A 22,442-nucleotide genomic window follows, 5' to 3' on the forward strand; every position below is an offset into this window, starting at 1 on the left:
ATTCATGGAAGTGTCTCCTGATTCTCCCAAGAATAGGATACAAGTGGCCCTCCAGCCACTAATAACTGTGAAAGTGGGCAAGGTGGTCATCGTATAAGATTAATTGACTGGGTGATCTGGAAGTTTCCTTCCAGCTTTTATCCTGGTTCTATCGATCTGTTTCTTGAGTCTGCTAGCCACATTCAAGGAGAATTTTGTGTGACCATTGCTGTCAACTCCTGTGGGTTTTTTTTCATACCCAGACTGAGTTTAGGGTGTGGAAAATGCATCAAGAGTCTGATGTCAGGGAGCCCAACATCAACTGACCCATTGTTTCATTCTCAGGTTTCAGTGGAGTAAGGGCGCTCAGAAGATGAGGCTATGCAGCAGGTGAACATGACTGAAGCCTAGCAATCCTCCATTTGAGCTAACTTCATAATTGAACCTGCTCACTGCCACCCAGTCATTCACACGGCAACCCCCAGGCTGGTTAAGTGGCCTGAAGGGAACAGAATTCTGATCCCTGTCCTGTTAGCGTTGGAGGGCATTGATGCTTCCACACACTTCCATGATGCTTACAGGTCTATGAATGGTGTGCTTTAAGCTGTCAGTATAGTATGGCTGGGAATCCTGTATTCCTGCCCTGTTATTCTGTAACTTTGAGAAGCATGTGGGCTCAGTGCCAGAGACTTATTTCTGGCTCTGCAAGAACAGGGTTTTGTTGTGTTTTTTCTTTTTTTTTTTTAACCATCTGAACAGAAGAAATAAAAGTGGAAGGTAGGCGTGGCTCATGTGCTCATTAAGCTGCACAAATTCCCATCTGCTCTCAGAAACATTCACAGGAACACAAGGATTCTTCCTGAGAATGTGGTTTTCATTATATAATCACAGATACTGCATGTGGGGGATTTCAGTGTACAAATACCTTATCCATGAGAAATGTATAGCTGCTGGATATGTGGGTGCTTACATATACATGTGGTAGATGCTATACATAAGTCCATGCATGTGTATGTTTATATATTTATGTTCATATTGCAAAATATGAAACATGAAATATAAGCACATTCTCTTTGCATTCAAAGAGTTAAAGAGCAGATGCCTTTATATTTTGTATTCAGCCCTAGAAATAGGTGATTTAAATATAAACATAGGAGACAAGAAAAATCAGAAGTCCATTGAGGAAGAATTGAGGGAACGTGTGTTGTGGGTAAGGAGTTGGTTTTTATCAACATGACGTGTCCAAGAATGAGTCAGCACTGTGCTTTTTGCAGAGAGACAGCACGATGGGCTCCCTGGGCTCTTCTCAGCTTGGGAAGGCAGAAGAGTCTCCTCTGTTTCAGATGAGTCAAGCTCCAGTCCTGGCAGGCAAACGTCCTCCTCTGCTGGTAGACAGCCATGCCAGTCAGACACTGACAGCTCCGTGGAGGAAAGTGACTTTGACACCATGCCTGACATTGAGATTGATAAGAACATCGTCCGCACCAAGGTACCTCTCTCTGCCTGGCCATACCCTCCAGAGGACAGAAAGTTCAGGAGTCAGATACAACTGCAACAATGCCTCAAATGCCTTTATATATATATATATTTTTTTTTTTTCTTCAGGAGAAGTTAAATTTCTCAGGGGGCTTTTTAGATAAAGCTTAACTACCTACTAAAAGCAATACTCAGTTAATTAACACTCCTTTCTGGAGGGAAAAAGTGACAGCAGTAAAGAGAACAGAGCGCTAAAATGTTCCTGGGTCTGAAGTGGCTGATTATGGACAAAAATGAGCAGGGGTTCCAACCAGGTGGAAGAAAAGATTCCACTGAAGGGTGTACTTGGAAAAACTCCCTGGTTCCAGACATAAAATGCTTCAGGAGTAAAAGCTCATTTCTTTCTGATTCATATGTATCAGACTATGTTGTACCCAGTAAGCGACATGAAAGTGAATGGCATGGTTTCAACTCTGAAATTCAAGAATCACACAGTGGGCATCTCTGAAAACTGGAAAACCAATCCTTGAGATTTAAGAAGCATTCAAGATTCCCAATGGGTTTCTCACATCAGCCAGTATCCCTAAAGCCAAGGGAAATACTAGGATTTTTAAAGGCATCCTAGGAAAAGCAAAATTACGAGAAAAGTCTTGTTTAATAATTTTAATCACTAATGAGGGATTAAACTGAAATGTGTAAAGCTCTTCTTTGTATTTTATGCAAGAAATCCAAGTACAGTTTTGCATTCTCTTTTTACTTGGCATCCCAGATGTTCCTTTACCTGTCAGATCTGTCCAGGAAGGACCGAAGAATTGTCAGCAAAAAGTATAAGATTTATTTTTGGTGAGTAGATGAGAGAAGGACTATGGCTCTCTTTAGTAAAATTAAAATTTTCTTTGTAAAAGCCACAGTGACTTATGTGATTCATATAAGTGAACCAAATCACAGGTTTCAGTGTTTAATGAGACACACACATAGGTATTTAAAGGATTTAAGCCACAATGCATAGGAAAAACAAACAAATAAAACACAATCAAAGGCAACAAGTCCTAAACAAAATAAATACAAAGTATAAATAAGAACAGTAGTGGAATCCCACGTTTTTAGGGAGACACTAAATCCTCTTCCAGGAAGATACCAAAACCATCTTCCAGGAGGCATGTTAAACCGGAAGCATTCCCTCTTCTCTCACCAGTACTTAACCCTTGGGAGAGCACAGTGATTTCTGGGATGAGATGCCTAGAGCACCTCAGGGTAGCTAGAAATCACCCTGAGGGAAGATGATACTGTCAGCCAATGACAAATAGACCTGCGATAAATAGACCACACATAAATAGGCTGCTGGAAGAGGCAGCCTCCTTCCAGGCAGAAAGTCGGAGGTGCCTGGCCAGGTCCCCTCTTTTCCCTCAGAAACCCCCAACTGACAGTTGTGACAACTCCTCTCATTCTTTTCTCTGGAAGGATGACCTTTTACTTGGACACGGATGCTAGAGGGAACCAAGAGCCAGCCAGTGGGGGTCACATGGAGCTCCATAGCATAGTGGGACCAGCATTTTGGAACTAAGAGGTAGCTAAGAGAGTCACATCCCCTTCATGTGATCCATTACCCATTACCTACTCTCTGATTATTTTTAATCTAATGATATCCTAAAGAGGTAGGCCTTTATTGATAATTTCGTTAAACCAGAAGCATTATTTACACTGTTATGCAAATGATTGTATGAGAGGAAGTTTGGAGAAATAGGAACCATGTAATCAGTTTCTAATCACTTTTGTGAGTTAAGTAGGCAGTTATGAGGTGGAAAGATACTTAAAAAAAATAAAAGAGCAAGAATTCCTTTGTTCATTTAGAAATAACATTTCTGGCTCCTTTTGTCTGCGTAGGAACATCATTACCATTGCTGTGTTTTATGCACTGCCTGTGATCCAGCTGGTTATCACCTACCAAACAGTAAGTGCTGCCTCAGACGCCCAATCCCAGCTTTCACACAGCAGAGAAAGATCTTGGCTGTAATTTACAGACAAAGGTATAAAGAGCTCTGTCCAAGAATTTCTCATTCGAATTCCCACAGGATTTCTCCATTGGGTCGTCTTTGACTGAGCTTTAAATCTAGGTCCCCAATGTTTTATCACAGACCTCTTGTATTACTTTGTCTACCAATCCGAAGTCATTACCTTGCACTCATTTAGTCTTGGTATCTATCAGCTATGTCTACTGTTTAACCAGTCTGAACTTTTGATCATCGTTGGATGATGGGTAAAGTTCCAGACCAAAACAAAGAAACCTTATGTCTAATGTAAGCCGCTGTCCTGTCATTGAGAGTATTTTTTTTAAAAGTAAGAACAGCTTCACTAATAAAATATTAAAATAAAAAGAAATATAAAATAAATAATAAACAAACAAAGGACTTTCCTAGTGGCACAGTGGATAGGAATCCACCTGCCAATGCAGGGGACATGAGTTTGATCCCTGGTCTGGGAAGAACCCACATGCCACAGAATAACTAAGCCTGTGTGCCACAACCTCTGAGCCTGTGCTCTAGAGCCCATGCTCTGCAACAAGGGAAGCCACCACAATGAACAGCCCATACACCACAAGTAGAGAGTAGCCCCCACTAGCTGCAACACAAGAAAGCCCACGTGCAGCAACAAAGATCCTTTGCAATGAAAAATAAATATATAGATTTTGTAAAGGCAATCAAGAATTAAAAACAAACAAACAAACAACAATGGAAACAGCTTGAGAATCCCCACTGCACATTTATAGAATCCCTAGGGTCCAGGTCACATAAGTGATCTTGTCTAGAATCTATTATACATGAAAAAACCCATTTAGAATAGCACCAAGCTAAATGTGTTTCTAATAACAAAGGCTCTCAAACTTTGTTGTGTGTTCAAATCATCTGTGAGATTTTTTAAAATATCAGTGTCCAAGCTGTACCCCACAGCAGTTAGATCAGAGTGGAATCAGGCATCAATATTGATAAAACTCCTTGTGACTGCAATATACACCCACATTTGAGAGTCAGCAGTTTAATAATATTTCACCAATTCCATACTTAATGTCTGTTGAGGACAAGGACTTTATAAGGTGTGAGCACCATGATTTATACTCTAAATATTCTCTGAATACTTTGGGGCTCTGTTGGAAGATACAGCTGTGCTGTGGTCTAGGAAGGTTCTTAATGATAGTGATAAAAATGGAAAACTGACCACACATCTCCTTATGTCCACCTGCCCTGTGGTTATCAATTCAATGCAAAGGACAGGCTAGCTCTTTACCCTCCCAGGATTCATCTATAAAATAGGATGTACTGTGACAGTCCTGATAGGCATCCTTTCAGAATCCTTTTACAGTGAGAACAAAGGAAATGTTTTCAGTTGAATTCTGCCTTGCCACATAATGAGGGACACAGAATATTTCAGTTCAAAGCAAGATGGTAGCATTTAAATGAAATGTGTCTGTACTGTGTAAAGGTTGGAGATAATGACTCATCCCCTGTTGAGAAGGAGCACTGGTTACACTGTAACTCTCTGACAGTTGATCACTGGGAGCACTGTTGTCTGCTTTCTGTGATTTCAGGCTCAGGGTATGGAGGCAGACAGCATCTCCTCTTCTCGCTCTTGCTTTTACAGGTTGTCAACGTCACTGGCAACCAGGATATCTGCTACTACAACTTCCTCTGTGCTCACCCCTTGGGTGTCTTGAGGTAAGCCCAGGCCTCTAGTTGCCCATGAGGCAATGAGAGATGCCTTTTTGTGTAATGTGGTGTGGAATGTGTATTTTTAAAAAATACTAGAAACAATTATGGGAAACTACCTCAATCAAAGAGTAAGTGTAGTCACTTAGTCATGTCTGACTCTTTGGAACCCCATGGACTGTAGCCTGCCAGGCCCCTCTGTCCGTGGAATTTCCCAGGCAAGAATACTAGAGTGGGCTTGCCATTTTTTATCCAGGGGAACTTCCCCACCCAGGATTGAACCCAGGTCTTCTGCATTGCAGGCAGATTTGTTACCATCTGAGCCACCAGGGAAGCCTTAATCAAGGGTAAACAGGAATGAAATCAAGGATTTGAGACTAGGTATTCATTCCAATCCCAAAGAAAGGCAATGCCAAAGAATGCTCAAACTACCGCACAATTGCACTCATCTCACACGCTAGTAAAGTCATGCTCAAAATTCTCCAAGCCAGGCTTCAGCAATATGTGAACCGCGAACTCCCAGATGTTCAAGCAGGTTTTAGAAAAGGCAGAGGAACCAGAGATCAAATTGCCAACATCTGCTGGATCATGGAGAAAGCTAGAGAGTTCCAGAAAAACATTTATTTCTGCTTCATTGACTATGCCAAAGCCTTTGACTGTGTGGATCACAATAAACTGTGGAACATTCTGAAAGAGATGGGAATCCCAGACCACCTGACCTGCCTCTTGAGAAACCTGTATGCAGGTCAGGAAGCAACAGTCAGAACTCTACATGGAACAAAAGACTGGTTCCAAATAGGAAAAGGAGTACATCAAGGTTGTATATTGTCACCTTGCTTATTTAACTTATATGCAGAGTACATCATGAGGAACGCTGGGCTGGAAGAAGCACAAGCTGGAATCAAGATTGCTGGGAGAAATATCAATAACCTCAGATATGCAGATGACACCACCCTTATGGCAGAAAGTGAAGAGGAACTCAAAAGCCTCTTAATGAAAGTGAAAGAGGAGAGTGAAAAGGTTGGCTTGAAGCTCAACATTCAGAAAACAAAGATCATGGCATCTGGTCCCATCACTTCATGGGAAATAGATGGGGAAACAGTGGAAACAGTGTCAGACTTTATTTTTTTGGGCTCCAAAATCACTGCGGATGCTGATTGCAGCCAGGAAATTAAAAGACGCTTACTCCTTGGAAGGAAAGTTATGACCAACCTAGATAGCATATTAAAAAGCAGAGACATTACTTTTCAAACAAAGGTCCATCTAGTCAAGGCTATGGTTTTTCCCGTGGTCATGTATGGATGTGAGAGTTGGACTGTGAAGAAAGTTGATCGCCAAAGAATTGATGCTTTTGAACTGTGGTGCTGGAGAAGACTCTTGAGAGTCCCTTGGACTGCAAGGAGATCCAGCCAGTCCATTCTAAAGGAGATCAATCCTGGGTGTTCATTGGAAGGACTGATGCTGAAGCTGAAACTGCAATACTTTGGCCACCTCATGCGACGAGTTGACTCACTGGAAAAGACTCTGATGCTGGGAAAGGTTGGGGGCGGGAGGAGAAGGGGACGACAGAGAATGAGATGGCTGGATGGCATCACCGACTCTGTGGACATGAGTTTGAGTGAACTCTGGGAGTTGGTGATGGACAGGGAGGCCTGGCGTGCTGTGATTCATGGGGTCGCAGAGAGTCGGACATGACTGAGCGACTGAACTGAACTGAACTTAACTGATTCCTCTCCCACTCCTGTATGGGGCGGGGGTGCGGGTGGGGGGGCAGGGAGGAGCTCAGGAAACAGCCCTAAGAATAATCTGCCAAGAACAATCTGTGTTTGAAAATATCAGGTCCCTAGCTGTGATGACCCTAGTCTATGGGCATGAGCTGCAAATACATTCAATCCACTAAACAACCTCATGAGATAGATATGATTATTATTACCACTGTTTTTTTTATTTAGTAGTTTTATTGCTATTTTTAAGGAGATTATTTTTAATTATTATTATCATTTTAAAAAATTATTTTCTTGGCTGCACTGCACAGCATTGGGATCTTAGTTCCCTGCCCAGGGATCAAACCCATGCCCCCTGCATTGGCAGTGTGGAGCCTTAACCACTGGATCACCAGAGAAGTCTCATTACCCCCATTTTTAGAGAAAGATATTAAGACTTAGTTAGAAAGGCAAGGATTCGCAGAAGCTCCCTCAACTGTGAGTGATGTTGTGCCTCATAGCTGGACCTGCTGCCCCCAAGACTGTGCTCCATCCTCCAGAACATGGTGAAGTGGAAAGAGGGATTTTCCTGGCAGATGGGAGCCTGGTTTCTTCATCCAGAATGAACTAGTCTCAGTTTTCTGAAAGAAATCTGCTGACTGTGACCAGCTGACATTTATCCTGAAATTCACAGTTACAGAGCTGAGTATGGACATATGACATGGGGCCGTGTGTTTGCATTCACTGTGGCAACTAGCTGAATGGCCCAGCTAGTTGGGCCCATCTGCAGAATAGATCTCTTTCCCAGGTTCATTCCCTGCCAGTGCCGTCAGGACAGGAAAGGATCCATGGGTGTTAGGGAGGCCAAACAGGCATCCCTGGGCGGAGATGGGCACACTGTCACAGGCTAAGCCAAGCATCCTCACATGGAGTTAGGACAAAGATGCTCTCTGATGATTTTCAGTCCTGAAGTCTCATGGAAAGGTTATTGGTGGAAAACAGTGCTGATTTCACTCACGCCTCCATGCCTTCGTTCAGTCTCTGAAGCCCTCGAACGCCTTGACTCCCTCACTGTCTCTCTCTGTCTCCTCAGTGCCTTCAACAACATTCTCAGTAACCTGGGCCACGTGCTCCTGGGCTGCCTCTTCCTTCTGATAGTCTTGCACCGGGACATTCTCCATCGAAGAGCTCTGGAAGCCAAGGACATCTTTGCCATGGTGAGTGGAGGGCAGGTAGAGGGAGGTGGGAGCTAAGAAGGGTTATGGTTCCAAACAGGATCTGCAAGGAGGAGGGACATCTGGTGTGATGATGGATCACGTGTAAGGGACCACACAGGGCCAGAGCGTGGGTGCCGGGTTCTGCGGCAAAGGCACTAATGAGGACCTTCCCACTGACCATGCTTCCTGCTTTTTCAGGAGTACGGGATTCCCAAACACTTCGGTCTCTTCTATGCCATGGGCATTGCGCTGATGATGGAAGGGGTGCTCAGTGCTTGTTACCACGTCTGCCCCAATTACTCCAACTTCCAGTTCGGTAATCACAATTTACATCAGCTACACAGATCTGAGGTACAGGAGTCTTATCCTGGGATGCTCTCAAAAATGCCAAAGTCGCGCTTGCAAGAATTAAATGACATTTACATGTGCTGAAGTGATCAGAGGGTACCTCGCCACAGAGCATGATTTTCCCACGTTGTATCATTTTTTCTCCCTGACCACATTTTATCGACTAGAAAGCACTGAACACTGAGAATTGATTTCATGGCTAGGTCTGCATGTAGGCAGTGCGGTAAGTGTCAGGCAGCAGGTCAGGTAGATCTACCAACAAGGCATCTAGAAATCTCCCTCAATGTAGCTTGGCTTGACTTAGCAGTTTGCCTGTTTTGGGTTGAAAGTAATAAAAAAAGTCCAATTCAAATCGGATTAAATAACAAGTATATTTACCAGCGCAAGTCCAGCAGTGGCGCTGGCTCCACTTCTCTGTGACCACCCCTCTTGGCTGCACCCAGACTACGTGTTAGCCTTCTGCTCAGGCTATGTTTCCTCCTGATGGCAAAAATACCTACATTTGGTCTTTGCTTCCTATCTCCATACCATGATGTCTGGAGAAGGCAGAAAGCTGGCTTCCAGGAGCCATCATTTGAAATCAAGGAAAGGTCTTTTCCCCAGACTCCCCAGATGACAGCCCCTCCCTCACTCCTCAATAGCTCACACAGCCCTGAGTCCACTTCAGATTCTTTCTCTGTGTGTGGGTTAGTTTGGGCCAGGGCTGCTACACCAATCACCGTGCCAAAGGAGGGGAAGTTACCTTTAGACAAGGGAGACGCTTCCCTGAAACCAGAAGTGCTGTGCGCTTTCCTAAACAAACAGGCTGGGAGGTGTGCATTTCTGAACAGAAATGGAGCTGAGATATTTGAGTTGGCATCATCTTGCTATTAGGATGGAGCAGGAATAGCTGATGCTGGAAGAAGGCAATTAACAATGTCCTCCACACTTGAGGATGTGAATTTTGAAAACAGTCATTTTATGTTTGTGCTCTAGCCTCCAGCTGTTAACACCACAGAAATTCTGTCATTATTTTAACTTTTTAAAATTAGAAGATGTTTTTAATAGAGGAAATCTATAGAGAACAATACCATTCACCACTCAGAAGGAACAAATGCCAACACTTTAAAATATTTGCCTTAATCTACTTTGTTAAAGAAATACAACATTGTGTAAAGTTGAGGTCCTGTTTTGAACTGCTTTCCAAACTTGTCCACTCTCTCCTTCCTCAGAAGCAACAACTATGATTAATTCTATAATATCCTTCTAGTTTGTTTTTTATAACTTTTCTCTTCATTTGAATAGTTTTTCATTTTAATTTGAATAACACATTAATACTAATTTATCACACTGTGTTCTACATTCTCTTTTCATTCAACAATGTTTTCAAGATTTATTGGTAATGAATCAAGGATATCCAGTTCATTCATTTTTGAAGATTGTCACTATGTAATAAAAATATACTACATTTATTAATTTCTCTGTTTAACAGCACTTCAAGGTTGCCAATATTTTGCTCAGTTCAGTTCAGTCACTCAGTTGTGTCTGACTCTTTGGGACCCCATGGACGGCAGCACGCCAGGCCTCCCTGTCCATCACCAACTTCCAGAGTTTAATCAAACTCATGTCCATTGAGTTGGTGATGCCATCCAACCATCTCATCCTCTGTTGTCCCCTTCTCCTCCCTCCTTCAATCTTTCCCAGCATCAGGGTCTTTTCAAATGAGTCAGCTCTTTGCATCGGGTGGCCAAAGTATAGGAGTTTTAGCTTCAACATCAGTCCTTCCAATGAACACCCAGAACTGATTTCCTTCAGGATTGACTGGTTGGATCTCCTTTCAGTCCAAGAGATCCTCAAGAGTCTTCTCCAACACCACAGTTCAAAAGCATCAATTCTGTGGTGCTCAGCTTTCTTTATAGTCCAACTCTCACATCCATACATGACTACTAGGAAAACCATAGCCTTGACTAGATGGACCTTTGTTGACAAAGTAATGTCTCCACTTTTTAATATGCCGTCAAGGTTGGTCATAACTTTCATTCCAAGGAGCAAGCGTCTTTTAATTTCATGGCTGCAGTCACCATCTGCAGTGATTTGGAGCCCCAAAAAATAAAGTCAGCCACTGTTTCCCCATCTATTTGGCATGAAGTGATGGGACCAGATGCCATGGTCTTAGTTTTCTGAATGTTGAGCTTTAAGCCAACCTTTTCACTCTCCTCTTTCACTTTCATCAAGAAGTTCTTTAGTTCTTCTTCACTTTCTGCCATAAGGGTGGTGTCATCTGCATATCTGAGGTTATTGATATTTCTCCCGGCAATCTTGATTCCAGCTTGTGCTTCCTCCAGCCCAGCGTTTCTCATGATGTACTCTGCATATAAGTTAAATAAGCAGGGTGACAATATACAACCTTGACGTACTCCTTTCCCGATTTGGAACCAGTCTGTTGTTCCATGTCCAGTTCTAACTGTTGCTTCCTGACCTGCATACAGGTTTCTCAAGAGGCAGGTCAGGTGCAGACAGTTTTGCAATGAATATCTTCATATATGTGTCTTTGTGCACAGGTGAGAAAGATTCCCTGGAACACCTAGAATTAGAATTTGGGGATCACCTGCTTTATGCATCTTCCATTTTACCAAAAAAAAGAAGCCAAGTTTCTCCTCAGAGTATTAGTTTGCACTCCCACTAGCTGAGTGAGAGTTCCCCCATATCACTAATTTGTGTTATTGTTAGATATTTACAGTTTGCCACCTTTTTGAGTAACATGGGACATTACATTGTTGTTTTAATTTGCAGTCCCCTAACCCTCCTGGGGCTTCCCTGGTGACTCAGATAGTAAAGAATCTGCCTGCAACGCAGGAGACATGGGTTTGATCCCTGGGTGGAGAATATCCCCTGGAGAAGGATATGGCAACCACTCCAATATTCTTGCCTGGGAAATTCATAGACAGAGGAGCCTGGTAGGCTACAGTCTATGGGGTCACAAAAATGCTGGACATGACTTAGCAACTAAACAACCACAACCCTCATACAGCTAAGCCATGTGTAATTTCTCGGTGTCTCCTGTTCCTAGGCTAGAAGGCTGTGTACATGAGCAGTAATCAGTGTGGTTATGTTTCAGGATGCTGAGAAGGACCTCCTGCATCCAACTGGGACTCTCTTCATTGTCACACTGTCCTGTCACTGTTAGGGGTTCTTTTATTTTTGGACAGCGGTGTTTATACACATTCACCCCAGCGAGTCAGTTATTCATCATATCATCTGATACTTTTCTTCTGTGAGCTAGGAGCCCCCCTCTTGGAGGGTGGAGGGTTTGCCTCGAATGTGTCTGGGGAGGCTAGAACACTGAAGGTCAGCACACGGACTGAGGGCAGCAAATACTCCAAGGCCGGGAGGGCAGGGTTCTCTAAAGATCGGTTTGCCACCTTCTGGATCCTGACTGTCTCGGCTTCTCCGCAGACACCTCCTTCATGTACATGATCGCCGGCCTCTGCATGCTGAAGCTCTACCAGACCCGCCACCCGGACATCAACGCCAGCGCCTACGCCGCCTATGCCTCCTTTGCCCTGGTCATCACACTCACTGTCCTTGGAGTGGTGCGTCCCTCCCCACAGCCAGCAGCCCTCTTGGGAGACTTTTTATTGTTTGTTTGTTTGTTTGTTTTGGACCTCAGGTGTACAGGTTTAATTAACCGTAATCCTTGGCCCATGACACACTCTCATCATTGGCCCATTCAATGGCATTTTAGTTATTTAGCTAGACATTTTTGATAATGTAACAGGTCCCTGTATAACTGACCCTGGACAGTGTTAATATAGAGCTGGGACCTGACTCAGGTAAAACTGGAATAGACACACATAAGCCCTAATGGGACAGAGACTGACCTGAAAGAACAGAAGCCACTTCCCAAACATGTGTGGACAAGTGTCAGCTGTCTTCTGTTATTTGGAGAGCATCAGCCTCCAACTGTAGACCAACTGCCTCTTCAACTGCTGTTCAGCTGCCTCACCCACTGCTACCCTTTTCCATTTCTTTCTTTTTCATGCAGCCAGGTAGCCATTCTTTCTCCTTCTCTGACTGCAGTAAGATCCCTGAGAGTTCAGAGGACAGGGAAATCCAAAATATACACACAGCTCAGTTTTTGACAACATATGCATGCACAAGAGACGGAACAATTTTAATGAGTTCTTTAGGGGAAAAAAATAAATGCTGGTAACTTCCATCTTTACTTCTAGGTGTTTGGGAAAAATGACGTGTGGTTCTGGGTCATCTTCTCTGCAATCCATATTCTGGCTTCTCTGGCCCTCAGCACCCAGATCTACTACATGGGTCGTTTCAAGATAGGTGAGTCACCTGTTCTCCTATACTAAACATGCCATTTAATGCCCCCCCAAGAAAAAATTGTCCTGCTTATCCTAAATGGCAGTGTTACTGGTCACTGTGAACACGTGCTCTGAATTGTGTGTTTATTAGCATATATTTTCTCTAAGAGCTTCCTCTCCGGTATAAAATTTCAGTAACTTATTATCACTAGTTCTGTTTTCAACTGAGAACATAAGCTAGCTCAGAGCTGAGGAATCCTTCTAACTCCAAGTCTCAAAAGCTTTACAATTCACCAGGCTTTGAAAGTACGTTTGCAGAACAGTATGATCGCCACACCGCTAATTCCACCGAAAAGAGTATTTCTCAGTCTGTAGTATTTAAAAAGAATATTTCTCTAACCATGATAAGTGACTATCAAGAATTTAAATATTCTTTTCAAATTCTGGTACTGGAACTTTCAGACATCAACTTGCCAATCTCAGAGGCAGGATCCCTGCCTAACACTCTCTGACACTGTGGAAATCAGCTTCTGATTTACTGTTGGTCATTCAGCATAAATGGGAGCAAGTCATATTAGAGCCTCTAAATTTCACCCATCATTTTAAGGTCTGGGAAGTCAGACTCAAAGATTCATTTGTATATTTCAAGAAAAACCAACATATGTAAACAGAGGCTCATCCCTAATATTTTCAGAGCCAAGGCAAGATTGTAAATAAAAGCCTATATACCATACATATGAAAATGTTTATGTTATAAAGAAAACTAAAAACACTGTTATATGTGGGGAAGAAAGAAAGCAGACCAGCAACTGATAAATACACCTTTATTACAACCTAAAAGGTACAAATTCAAATTTAAAATTCCCGGGTGCATGGGAGCATACCCTAGAACACAGGAAAGAACACAGCTGAACAGGAGAGCTGGTCTCCAACCCCTGCCCCTCTTTCCTTCCCACTGCTGGTTCTGTCCTGCATCGTAAGGGGTCTCACAGGTATGCATAGGGACATACTTGTCCAACATCCAAATTGGCCATTCCTTGCCTCTAGAAGTGCATACTGCCCTCAGAAAATAAACCGGGGGAAAAGTTTATGCAGGTTCTGAGAGCAAACTCAAGGCCATTAGGGCAGGGAATTCTGGGGTCCAGGAATTCAGAATGTGGCCTGGGAGGAGCAGTCCCCTTGCTCTGCAGACTCCTCACTCACTGGGGAATGAGGGCCTTTCAAATATGGCACCCCTGTTGCCCAGATCTAAGAGCAATTCTATATAACAATTGGCTTTAAAACTGTGTTGTGTACTTAGTCGCTCAGTTGTGTCTGACTCTTTGTGACCCCATGGACTGTAGCCTGCCAGGCTTCTCTATCCATGGGGATTCTCCAGGCAAGAATACTGGAGTGAATTGCCATGCCCTTCTCCAGGGGATCTTCCCAACCCAGGGATCGAATCCGGTCTCCCGCATTGCAGGCAGATTCTTTACATCTGAGCCACCAGAGAAGCCCAGCTTTAAAACTAGACAACAAATTAAAACAAGCTCTCATTTTAGCAATTTAATTTTCCCTTTTGGCATGGTCAGTAGATTAACACTTGGTGTTAATGTAGCCAGGGTACCTCCAACTCCTCCAGTAGAAGCATCATGAGCTAGTTGTGTAGGACATCTAGTACAGCTCTCTGTTCATGTCCCATCCTCCATACTCAAAAGTGAATGAAACTGTACAAACTAAACTCTCAAAAGGAAAATAATTTAAGCACTATTTTTCTGGGTTTTCCAAGTTGGAAAAATAAAACTGAATATAGATACATGTAATGGTCATGACCATTAATAGATAGAGGAGCTTTTAATATATTTATATCACCTTTGCCCCCATACCTTTTTAAAAAGGAGGAATTTAATGTAGTCTATTATAATCATGAAACAGTTTGTCAAGGTCCCAACAGGAAAAAGATGCCATGCCCAAAGACAAATGATTTATTCACAAAAGGACTCTCCATAGGATAGGAGTGGGGTAGAGAAGAAGGAAAGTGACCTGGGGTTAGGAGCAGAGAAGCTTACTATCCACAAGCCCAAAAGGACACAGAGAAGTGGTTACCAAGATGTGGAAGGAAGGCATCATGGAGAGTAAGTCAGCAGGAAAGGATCGATGTCCTTTGGTTGACAGGCAGCCTCACAGGGTGGGCACCAGGCAGATAGTACTCTGAGCTGACAGTCCTTTCTCTGTCCCTCCAGTCGCCTGCTGGGGCTTCTCACTGTCCAAACCCAACAAAATAAAGGGGACCCACCGCATGGTCCCTATAGTCTGCCTCCCCAGGCATGGTAGGGACAGAGACATGGCAGGTGGGTCTGGAGAAGCAAAGGGAAGATAGTCCTCATATAACTTATCTGAATATTTTCAATTCCTGTACCCAGGGAGTCTTCCCCAAGTGGTTACAGATTTACCAGAGTCAAAAGGAAAATCCACTACTTCATTGTGACAACCGCATCTACATTTAGTCCAGAAGCCGGAAGCTGGGTTAGTGGAGAGTGGTCAGACAACCGCCTTTGCTTTCTCAAATCACAGACTCCTTTCCCTGTGGCCCTCAAGCCTCACCTGAAAATAACTGTAGACACAGGAACAGTGGCGGCAAGGAGGCAGAGCATTGCATAGTGTTGTTAGTCATTCAGTGCTGTTTGACTTTTTGCAACCCCATGGACTATAGCCCACCAGGCTCCTCTGTCCATTAGATTTCCCAGGCAAGAATACTGGAGTGGATTGCCATTCCTCTCTCCCAAAGATCTTCCTGACCCAGGGATCAAAACCGGGTGTCCTGCATTGCAGGCAGATTCTTTACCATCTGAGCCACCAGGGAAACCCAGACAGAAAACTACAGAGCTACTTGCCCAAATCACTATTGTGTCCCTTGCCTCCCCAAAAGGACCAGAGAGAGAGGAAGGGTTATAAGCTGCAAGGGGTGCACAAAAGGACACAGGGAGAGAAAAGTCTGACTCGTGCTCTGAACGTGTGAGATAGGCAGAAGAAGTCTGTGTTCTTTATGAGAAAACATTTCTTTTGTAATCAGAAAACAAAATTAAAGTTATCCATTTCTAGAGGAAAATAAAACAATCAGTAGTTTTCCTGTTTGGCTTCCTTCTTACAAATCTTTTTTTTTTCCTTATTTCTCTGCTTCCCACTGATTCAGATGTGTCTGACACAGGTAATGTTCAGCTGTCCTTCCTGGGGTTTTCTAGGTTGTTTTCTTAACAAAACAACCTGCCTGGCTGACCTGCCAAGTCTGCTTTCTGAACACCCCTTCCAGATTGGGCAGGATTTGGTGGGAAGGGGGTGCAGAGAGAGACTCAGAGACAGGTACGCACCCCAACCAGCCCACCTCCTCAGGGCTACTGCATGCACATCCCCCTCCCCGCTCCCCACCCCCAGACTGTGTCTAGTCCAGCTGCTTCAGCTGAACCCAGGGCTGGCCTGGAAGAGTAGCAGCAGTCACAACAGACCTGGGGTTCACCTTCACCAAAATGTTCACCTCAGGCAGACTCCAGCCTTGCCTGTGACATCTGCATGTGGATGGCTCACAGGACAGCTCCACCTGGGGCTCTGGTCCTGTTTATATAACAATTATGTCATGCACACTCACTGTGTTTCATACCATCCTTTTGAAGGATTGCATTAAAAAAAAAAAAAAGCTCCCCCCCCTCTCTCTCCCATCTATGTTCCTTTGACTATTGTTTCAATCCACATTCAGGCTTTCTGGACATGCTTAATAGTCCCCAGTATCCCCTGGTTTAATTTTTAGTGACTTTTAACCACACTGAGAAATACATATTTGAATTTTTACAAGCTACGATTTCCCATGGTCTAGAGAGAGCAGATGTTTTAAGGTGACTTTTGAGAGGCCCCATCACATCTCTGCTGTAAAGGAAACAGCACTAAAGTAAACCATCAACAGAGGGAAACTTAGCCACAGGAGACCGTAGGCGGGTTGGCCAGCTGCCCAAGTGATCTGTGAGTGCTCATCCCGTGTGTCCATCTTGCTTGCCTTTCTATGGGGTATCGCACAGATAAGGCACACCCGCCATGAAATCCCTGGTGGCGGTGGGGGTGGGGGTGCGTTTTTTAAAGCAAGTATTTATTACTGACCTATTAGGTGCAAAGCATGGCTTTTATGAGGTGAGGACATCTTCATCCTGGCCACAAAAGCTCGGGCCACAGTGGACTGTTCTATATTATCAGTGACTAAGCCTTCTCACCATGCGATTGTGTCATCAGCAGATTGGGGAATTTTCCGGCGGGCCGCTATGGTGTTCTACACAGACTGCATCCAGCAGTGCAGCCGGCCTCTGTACATGGTACGTGCATGTCCTTGTGTCCCTTGGCCCTCTCCCAGACAACAGGGCAGCGGGGCAGTCACTCAAGGCTCCCCAAACCAAGGGGGCCAGATGGCCTAGGGCGGCTGAGGTCCAGTTAGTGAGGGAAGAGGCATCTTGCTTCCTTTTCTTCTCACTCTTAAATGACAAGATGGAACAGTGCCCCTTTTACATAAAAATTGCTAATATATAAAGAAAAAAAATATATAAAACTGTCAAACAGTGAGGACTGCTAGGGAGGGAGGGTCAAGACAGAGTGTCCCTATAAAATCATCATCCAAAGAGGTATGATTATTTCATTTGTGAATAGAAGGCAGTATTAATGATGACACCTCGGCCATCCCAAGCCAACTGGGTCATATGGTCATTCCAATCACTTTCATCAGGAACTTACACTTTCTAGAGTTTTCATTGGTTTGCTTTTTGTGTACTATTTGATTCTGACAGTGAGTAGGAATGCTTTTTTCAAATTTATAGTTATCGGTTCTTGGTAAAAATACACTGTTAAATATTCTGCCTTATATTTTTCAATACATGTTTCTACAGTGAGCAGCAGGATCAGGATGCTGGTCTCAGCTGCCTTGGCTCACAGGCCAGGGACCCCAGAGAACTTGCATCTCTCCTCTGAACCACTGCCCCAGCCTCTACACAGGCCTGTGGTCAGAACTAGTGATCCCCTTTGGGCCCGGCACATAGGTGTTCACTGAATTCCTGCTGATAGTTTATAATCAGAAGGATTTTTATTTAAAGAATATATAAATGCAAATGTCTTTAACCCTGTAGAGCTTGGGAAGGAGCTATAGGCATTAAAAATTGAGGAAATTGAGGCTGGAGGGTTTTACCCAGGAGAGAATGTAAAATCCCATTAGGACCTGTGAGTATTATAGGAGACAAGCCTCAGATGTGAACCTTATGGGGAAATTAGCGCTTTTGTTTTTACATTAATTGATGCATGCTGTATTTTTTAAAATAGACTATGTTTAGAGTATTTTTAAAGGTTTTAAGTTCAGGGAAAAATTGAGAAGAAAATACGGAGATTTCCCAAATGCCCTCCTCCAGACAGGCACAACTTCCCCCATATCAACATCCCTACCAGAGGGGCGTGTTTGTTACAGTTGATGAACCTGCTAACATATCAGTTCATTTCAGTTCAGTTCAGTTGCTCAGTCGTGTCCGACTCTTTGCGACCCCATGAACCACGGCACGCCAGGCCTCCCTGTCCATCACCAACTCCCGGAGTTCACTCAAACTCATGTCCATCAAGTCGGTGATGCCATCCAGCCATCTCATTCTCTGTCGTCCCCTTCTCCTCCTGCCCCCAATCCTTCCCAGCATCAGAGTCTTTTCCAGTGAGTCAACTTGTCGCATGAGGTAGCCAAAGTATTGGAGTTTCAGCTTTAGCATCAGTCCCTCCAATGAACACCCAGGACTGATCTCCTTTAGGATGGACTGGTTGGATCTCCTTGCAGTCCAAGGGACTCTCAAGAGTCTTCTCCAGCACCACAGTTCAAAAGCATCAATTCTTTGGTGCTCAGCTTTCTTCACAGTCCAACTCTCACATCCATACATGACCACTGGAAAAACCATAGCCTTGACTAGATGGACTCTAATGTCTCTGCTTTTTAATATGCTATCAGGTTGGTCATAACTTTCCTTCCAAGGAGTAAGCGTCTTTTAATTTCATGGCTGCAATCAGCATCCACAGTGATTTTGGAGCCCAGTCTGACACTGTTTCCACTGTTTCCCCATCTATTTCCCATGAAGTGATACACACATCATAGGCACTCAAAGTCTACAGTTTACAGTACACTTCACTCCTGGTGGTACACATGCAATGGGTTTTTTGACGAGTTTGTCGTGACATATATTCAACATTACAGTATCAAACAAAGTAGTTCCCTGCTCTAAAAATCCCATGTGCCCTGCCTGTTCTTCCCACTCCCTCCCTCCCTAACCCCACCAACTACTGATCTTTTTATTGTCTCTTTAGTCTTATCTTTTCCAGAATGTCGTATGACTGAAATAATACAGCATGTACTCTTTTCAGATTGGCTTCTTTCACTTAACAGTATACACTTATGTTTCCTGCATGTCTTTTCATGCCTTGATAGCTGATTTCTTTTTAGTGCTAATATTCCATTGTCTTGATGTATATAGTTTATTTATCCATTCACCTATTGAAAGACATTTTGGTTGCTTCCAAGTTTGGGCTGTTATAAAAAAATGTGCTAAAAAATTTTGTGGGCAGGTTTTTGTGTAGGCATGTTTTCTGCTTCTTTAGGTAAATACCAAGGAGCACAATTGCTGGCTCATATGGTAAAAGTATGTTTAGTTTTTTAGGAAACTGTTTTCCAAAATGATTGGACCATTTTGCATTCCCATCAGCCATGAATGAGAATACTTATTGCTTCATATCCTTGCCAGCAATTGATGTTAGTGTTTTGGATTTTGGTCTTTCTAGTAGGTGAATTAATTTTTTAAAAAGGAAAATATTTCTTTTAATAGATTTAATATTTAATCGATTTTTATTAAAATTTTTTAATTAAAAAGTTAATTTTATTAAAATTAAATATATGTTATTTAATAAAATTTAATAGATTACCCACAAAGAGAATCACTACTTTGAAATAGATGAGTGGCCATGCAAGCTAAAGTATAATCAGATAGCACCTAAAAATGTTACAAGCAGATTATGAATAATATGTTAGAGTAATTGTCCTTTGAGATGAACCTTACCTCTCTATTTTCTCCCCTATCAATAAGTTTAATCTTTGACCAGGGGATTTTTGCAGAAACTAATGCCTGTGGCTGGCAACTTTAATTTTGGCCAGCCAAAAATTCTGTTATTTCACTAGCACTATGCAGGTTATCACATTCAATAGTTACACCTGACACACCTGTGAAATCTTCTCTGCTGCTGCTAAGTCACTTCAGTCGTGTCCGACTCTGTGCGACCCCACAGACAGAAGCCCACTAGGCTCCCCCGTCCCTGACATTCTCCAGGCAAGAACACTGGAGTGGGTTGCCATTTCCTTCTCCAATGCATGAAAGTGAAAAGTGAAAGTGAAGTTGCTCAGTCGTGTCCGACTCTTAGCGACCCCATGGATTACAGCCTACCAGGCTCCTCCATCCATGGGATTTTCCAGGCAAGAGTACTGTAGTGGGGTGCCATTGCCTTCTCCAGAAGTCTTCTCTAGCACTATGAATTTCATTTTCACTTTCTGTATCAGAATCAATCACTAAGTTTTCTGTCTTTTTGTTGGTCTAATAATCATATCATCTGGATCCATATTCTGAAGAACTATGATCTTCTCTGACACTAGTATATATGTCATTCAGACAATCAGTGAAAGTGTTTGCATAAAATTCACCAAAAATTCTTCTTCACTCAAAAGTTCATGATACGTCATTTTAAAAAATTCGTAGTAATACACTTGAGTTTATAATATACACAGTGAAGTGAAAGTCACTCAGTCATGTCCGATTCTTTGCAACCCCATGGACTATACAGTCCATGGAATTTGCCAGGCCAGAATACTAGAGTAGGTAGCCTTTCCCGTCTCCAGGGAATCTTCCCAACCAGGGGTCAAACCCAGGTCTCCCGCATAGCTGGCAGATTCTTTACCAGCTGAGCCACAAGGGAAGCCCAAGAATACTGGAGTGGATAGTCTATTCCTTCTCCAGTGGATCTTCCCAACCCAGGAATCGAACCGGGGTCTCCTGCATTGCAGGCGGATTCTTTACCAATTGGGCTATGAGGGAATCCCTATAATATACACAAAATTGGAACAAAAACCATATGGAGCAAAATGTGAATGATAATGACAATCATGAATTATATTATGAGCTCTTGGTCAATTTTAGGTGCTAACAGCTTCCCAGTGATGTCAATTGTATCACTCTCTAAAACGAACTGATCGTATTGATACGTCTCCCATCAATAACGTGTTCAAATGTGTGTCTAGAAACCAGGAACCTGGGAGCTGCGGGACCTCCTTGGAGCCAGAGTAATGAAACAAATTCCAGTTGTGTCTCAAGAGCTGCCTTAGGTCCCACCAGTTACCACAACCCAGGGAAAGAATCCCAGGTGCCCAGCTCCTTTAAAAACAGGAAGGAAACAGCAAGACTTCTGCTTTACTTACCAGGCCTTCTTATACAGGGAGGAGGTCATGTCTACTTGCAGTCGGAGGCTTTGCCATTTAGTCCTTCAGAGGATTAGTGTTCATTCATAGGCACAGCTCTCCTATATCGATAGAAAACCTGTTTTCACTAAAGCAGTTTTCTCATAATTGATGCTTCCCGTATGGTAAGTAGTAGTGCACGTCACCTTTCATTCACTGTTTTCTCTCCTCCTTTCCAGGACAGAATGGTATTACTCATCGTGGGGAATCTGGTTAACTGGTCCTTGTAAGTAGTCTTAGGAAAACATGTCTTTCTCTTTACTAATTACTCTGTAACACTGTGGCTTAGCTTTCCTTGGCTGTCATTTTTACGAAGAAATCTGAAATTAAGGAGAGTGTGGGACTGTGCTTGTTCTAGAGACTTGAAAGAAAGCTATTTGTCGTCCTGCAAAAAATGCACTTGTGTACGAGCAGTGGCCTACCTTAAAGCAATGAGTCCCACACGTCAATGCCTGAAACTCATTTGTTCAACAAGACAAACATCAAATTTTCTATATTTATGTGGATAAATTAGATTAGCTATATATGCATATACATACATACACACATATTTATAAAGAAAGAGATTAACTATGCAAGCAGTCAAAAATTCAACCATTTTAAACTCTTTTTTTAGAGCTTTCCATAATACTACCCAGTAGGCATCTCTTTCTTACTAGGGGGAGTGGGGTGGTGTGTGTGTGTGTGTGTGTCTCTGTGTGTGTGTGTCTGTGTGTGTGTGTGTCTGTGTGTGTGTGTCTGTGTGTGTCTATGTGTGTGTGTGTCTGAGTGTGTGTGTGTGTCTGTGTGTGTCTGTGTGTGTGTCTGTGTGTCTGTGTGTGTGTGTCTGTGTGTATGTCTATGTGTGTGTGTCTGTGTGTGTCTGTGTGTGTGTGCCTGTGTGTGTGTGTCTGTGTGTGTGTCTATGTGTGTGTGTCTGTGTGTGTGTGTGTCTGTGTGTGTGTGTCTGTGTGTGTCTGTGTGTGTGTGTCTGTGTGTGTCTGTGTGTGTCTGTGTGTCTGTGTGTGTGTCTGTGTGTGTGTGTCTGTGTGTGTGTCTGTGTGTGTGTGTCTGTGTGTGTGTGTCTGTGTGTGTGTCTGTGTGTGTGTCTGTGTGTGTGTGTCTGTGTGTCTGTGTGTGTCTGTGTGTGTGTCTGTGTGTGTCTGTGTGTGTGTCTGTGTCTGTGTGTGTGTCTGTGTGTGTGTGTG

At 43.2% G+C, this 22,442-nt stretch overlaps 1 protein-coding gene across 6 annotated transcripts in view; it reads left to right on the forward strand.

The window, feature by feature from the left end:
* The window catches only part of SIDT1 (SID1 transmembrane family member 1), a 103,773-nt gene that overhangs the window by 73,265 nt on the left and 8,066 nt on the right, over positions 1-22,442 (forward strand). For 3 of the 6 annotated variants that reach the window (XM_055426375.2, XM_088837052.1, XM_055426293.2), the window contains 10 exons: positions 1,254-1,468; positions 2,225-2,298; positions 3,340-3,406; positions 5,092-5,165; positions 7,953-8,076; positions 8,275-8,392; positions 11,860-11,996; positions 12,636-12,744; positions 16,977-17,056; positions 21,435-21,481. In XM_055426375.2, coding sequence (XP_055282350.2) covers positions 1,254-1,468; positions 2,225-2,298; positions 3,340-3,406; positions 5,092-5,165; positions 7,953-8,076; positions 8,275-8,392; positions 11,860-11,996; positions 12,636-12,744; positions 16,977-17,056; positions 21,435-21,481 — 1,045 coding nt within the window. The remainder of the gene's footprint in view (positions 1-1,253; positions 1,469-2,224; positions 2,299-3,339; positions 3,407-5,091; positions 5,166-7,952; positions 8,077-8,274; positions 8,393-11,859; positions 11,997-12,635; positions 12,745-16,976; positions 17,057-21,434; positions 21,482-22,442) is intronic. The other 3 variants (XM_055426135.2, XM_055426052.2, XM_055426206.2) reach the window with 3 other exon arrangements.

The sequence above is a fragment of the Moschus berezovskii genome, chromosome 1 (genome assembly GCF_049115385.1).
Source record: "Moschus berezovskii isolate FMDL1 chromosome 1, NW_MosBer_1.0, whole genome shotgun sequence".
NCBI lineage: Eukaryota > Metazoa > Chordata > Mammalia > Artiodactyla > Moschidae > Moschus > Moschus berezovskii.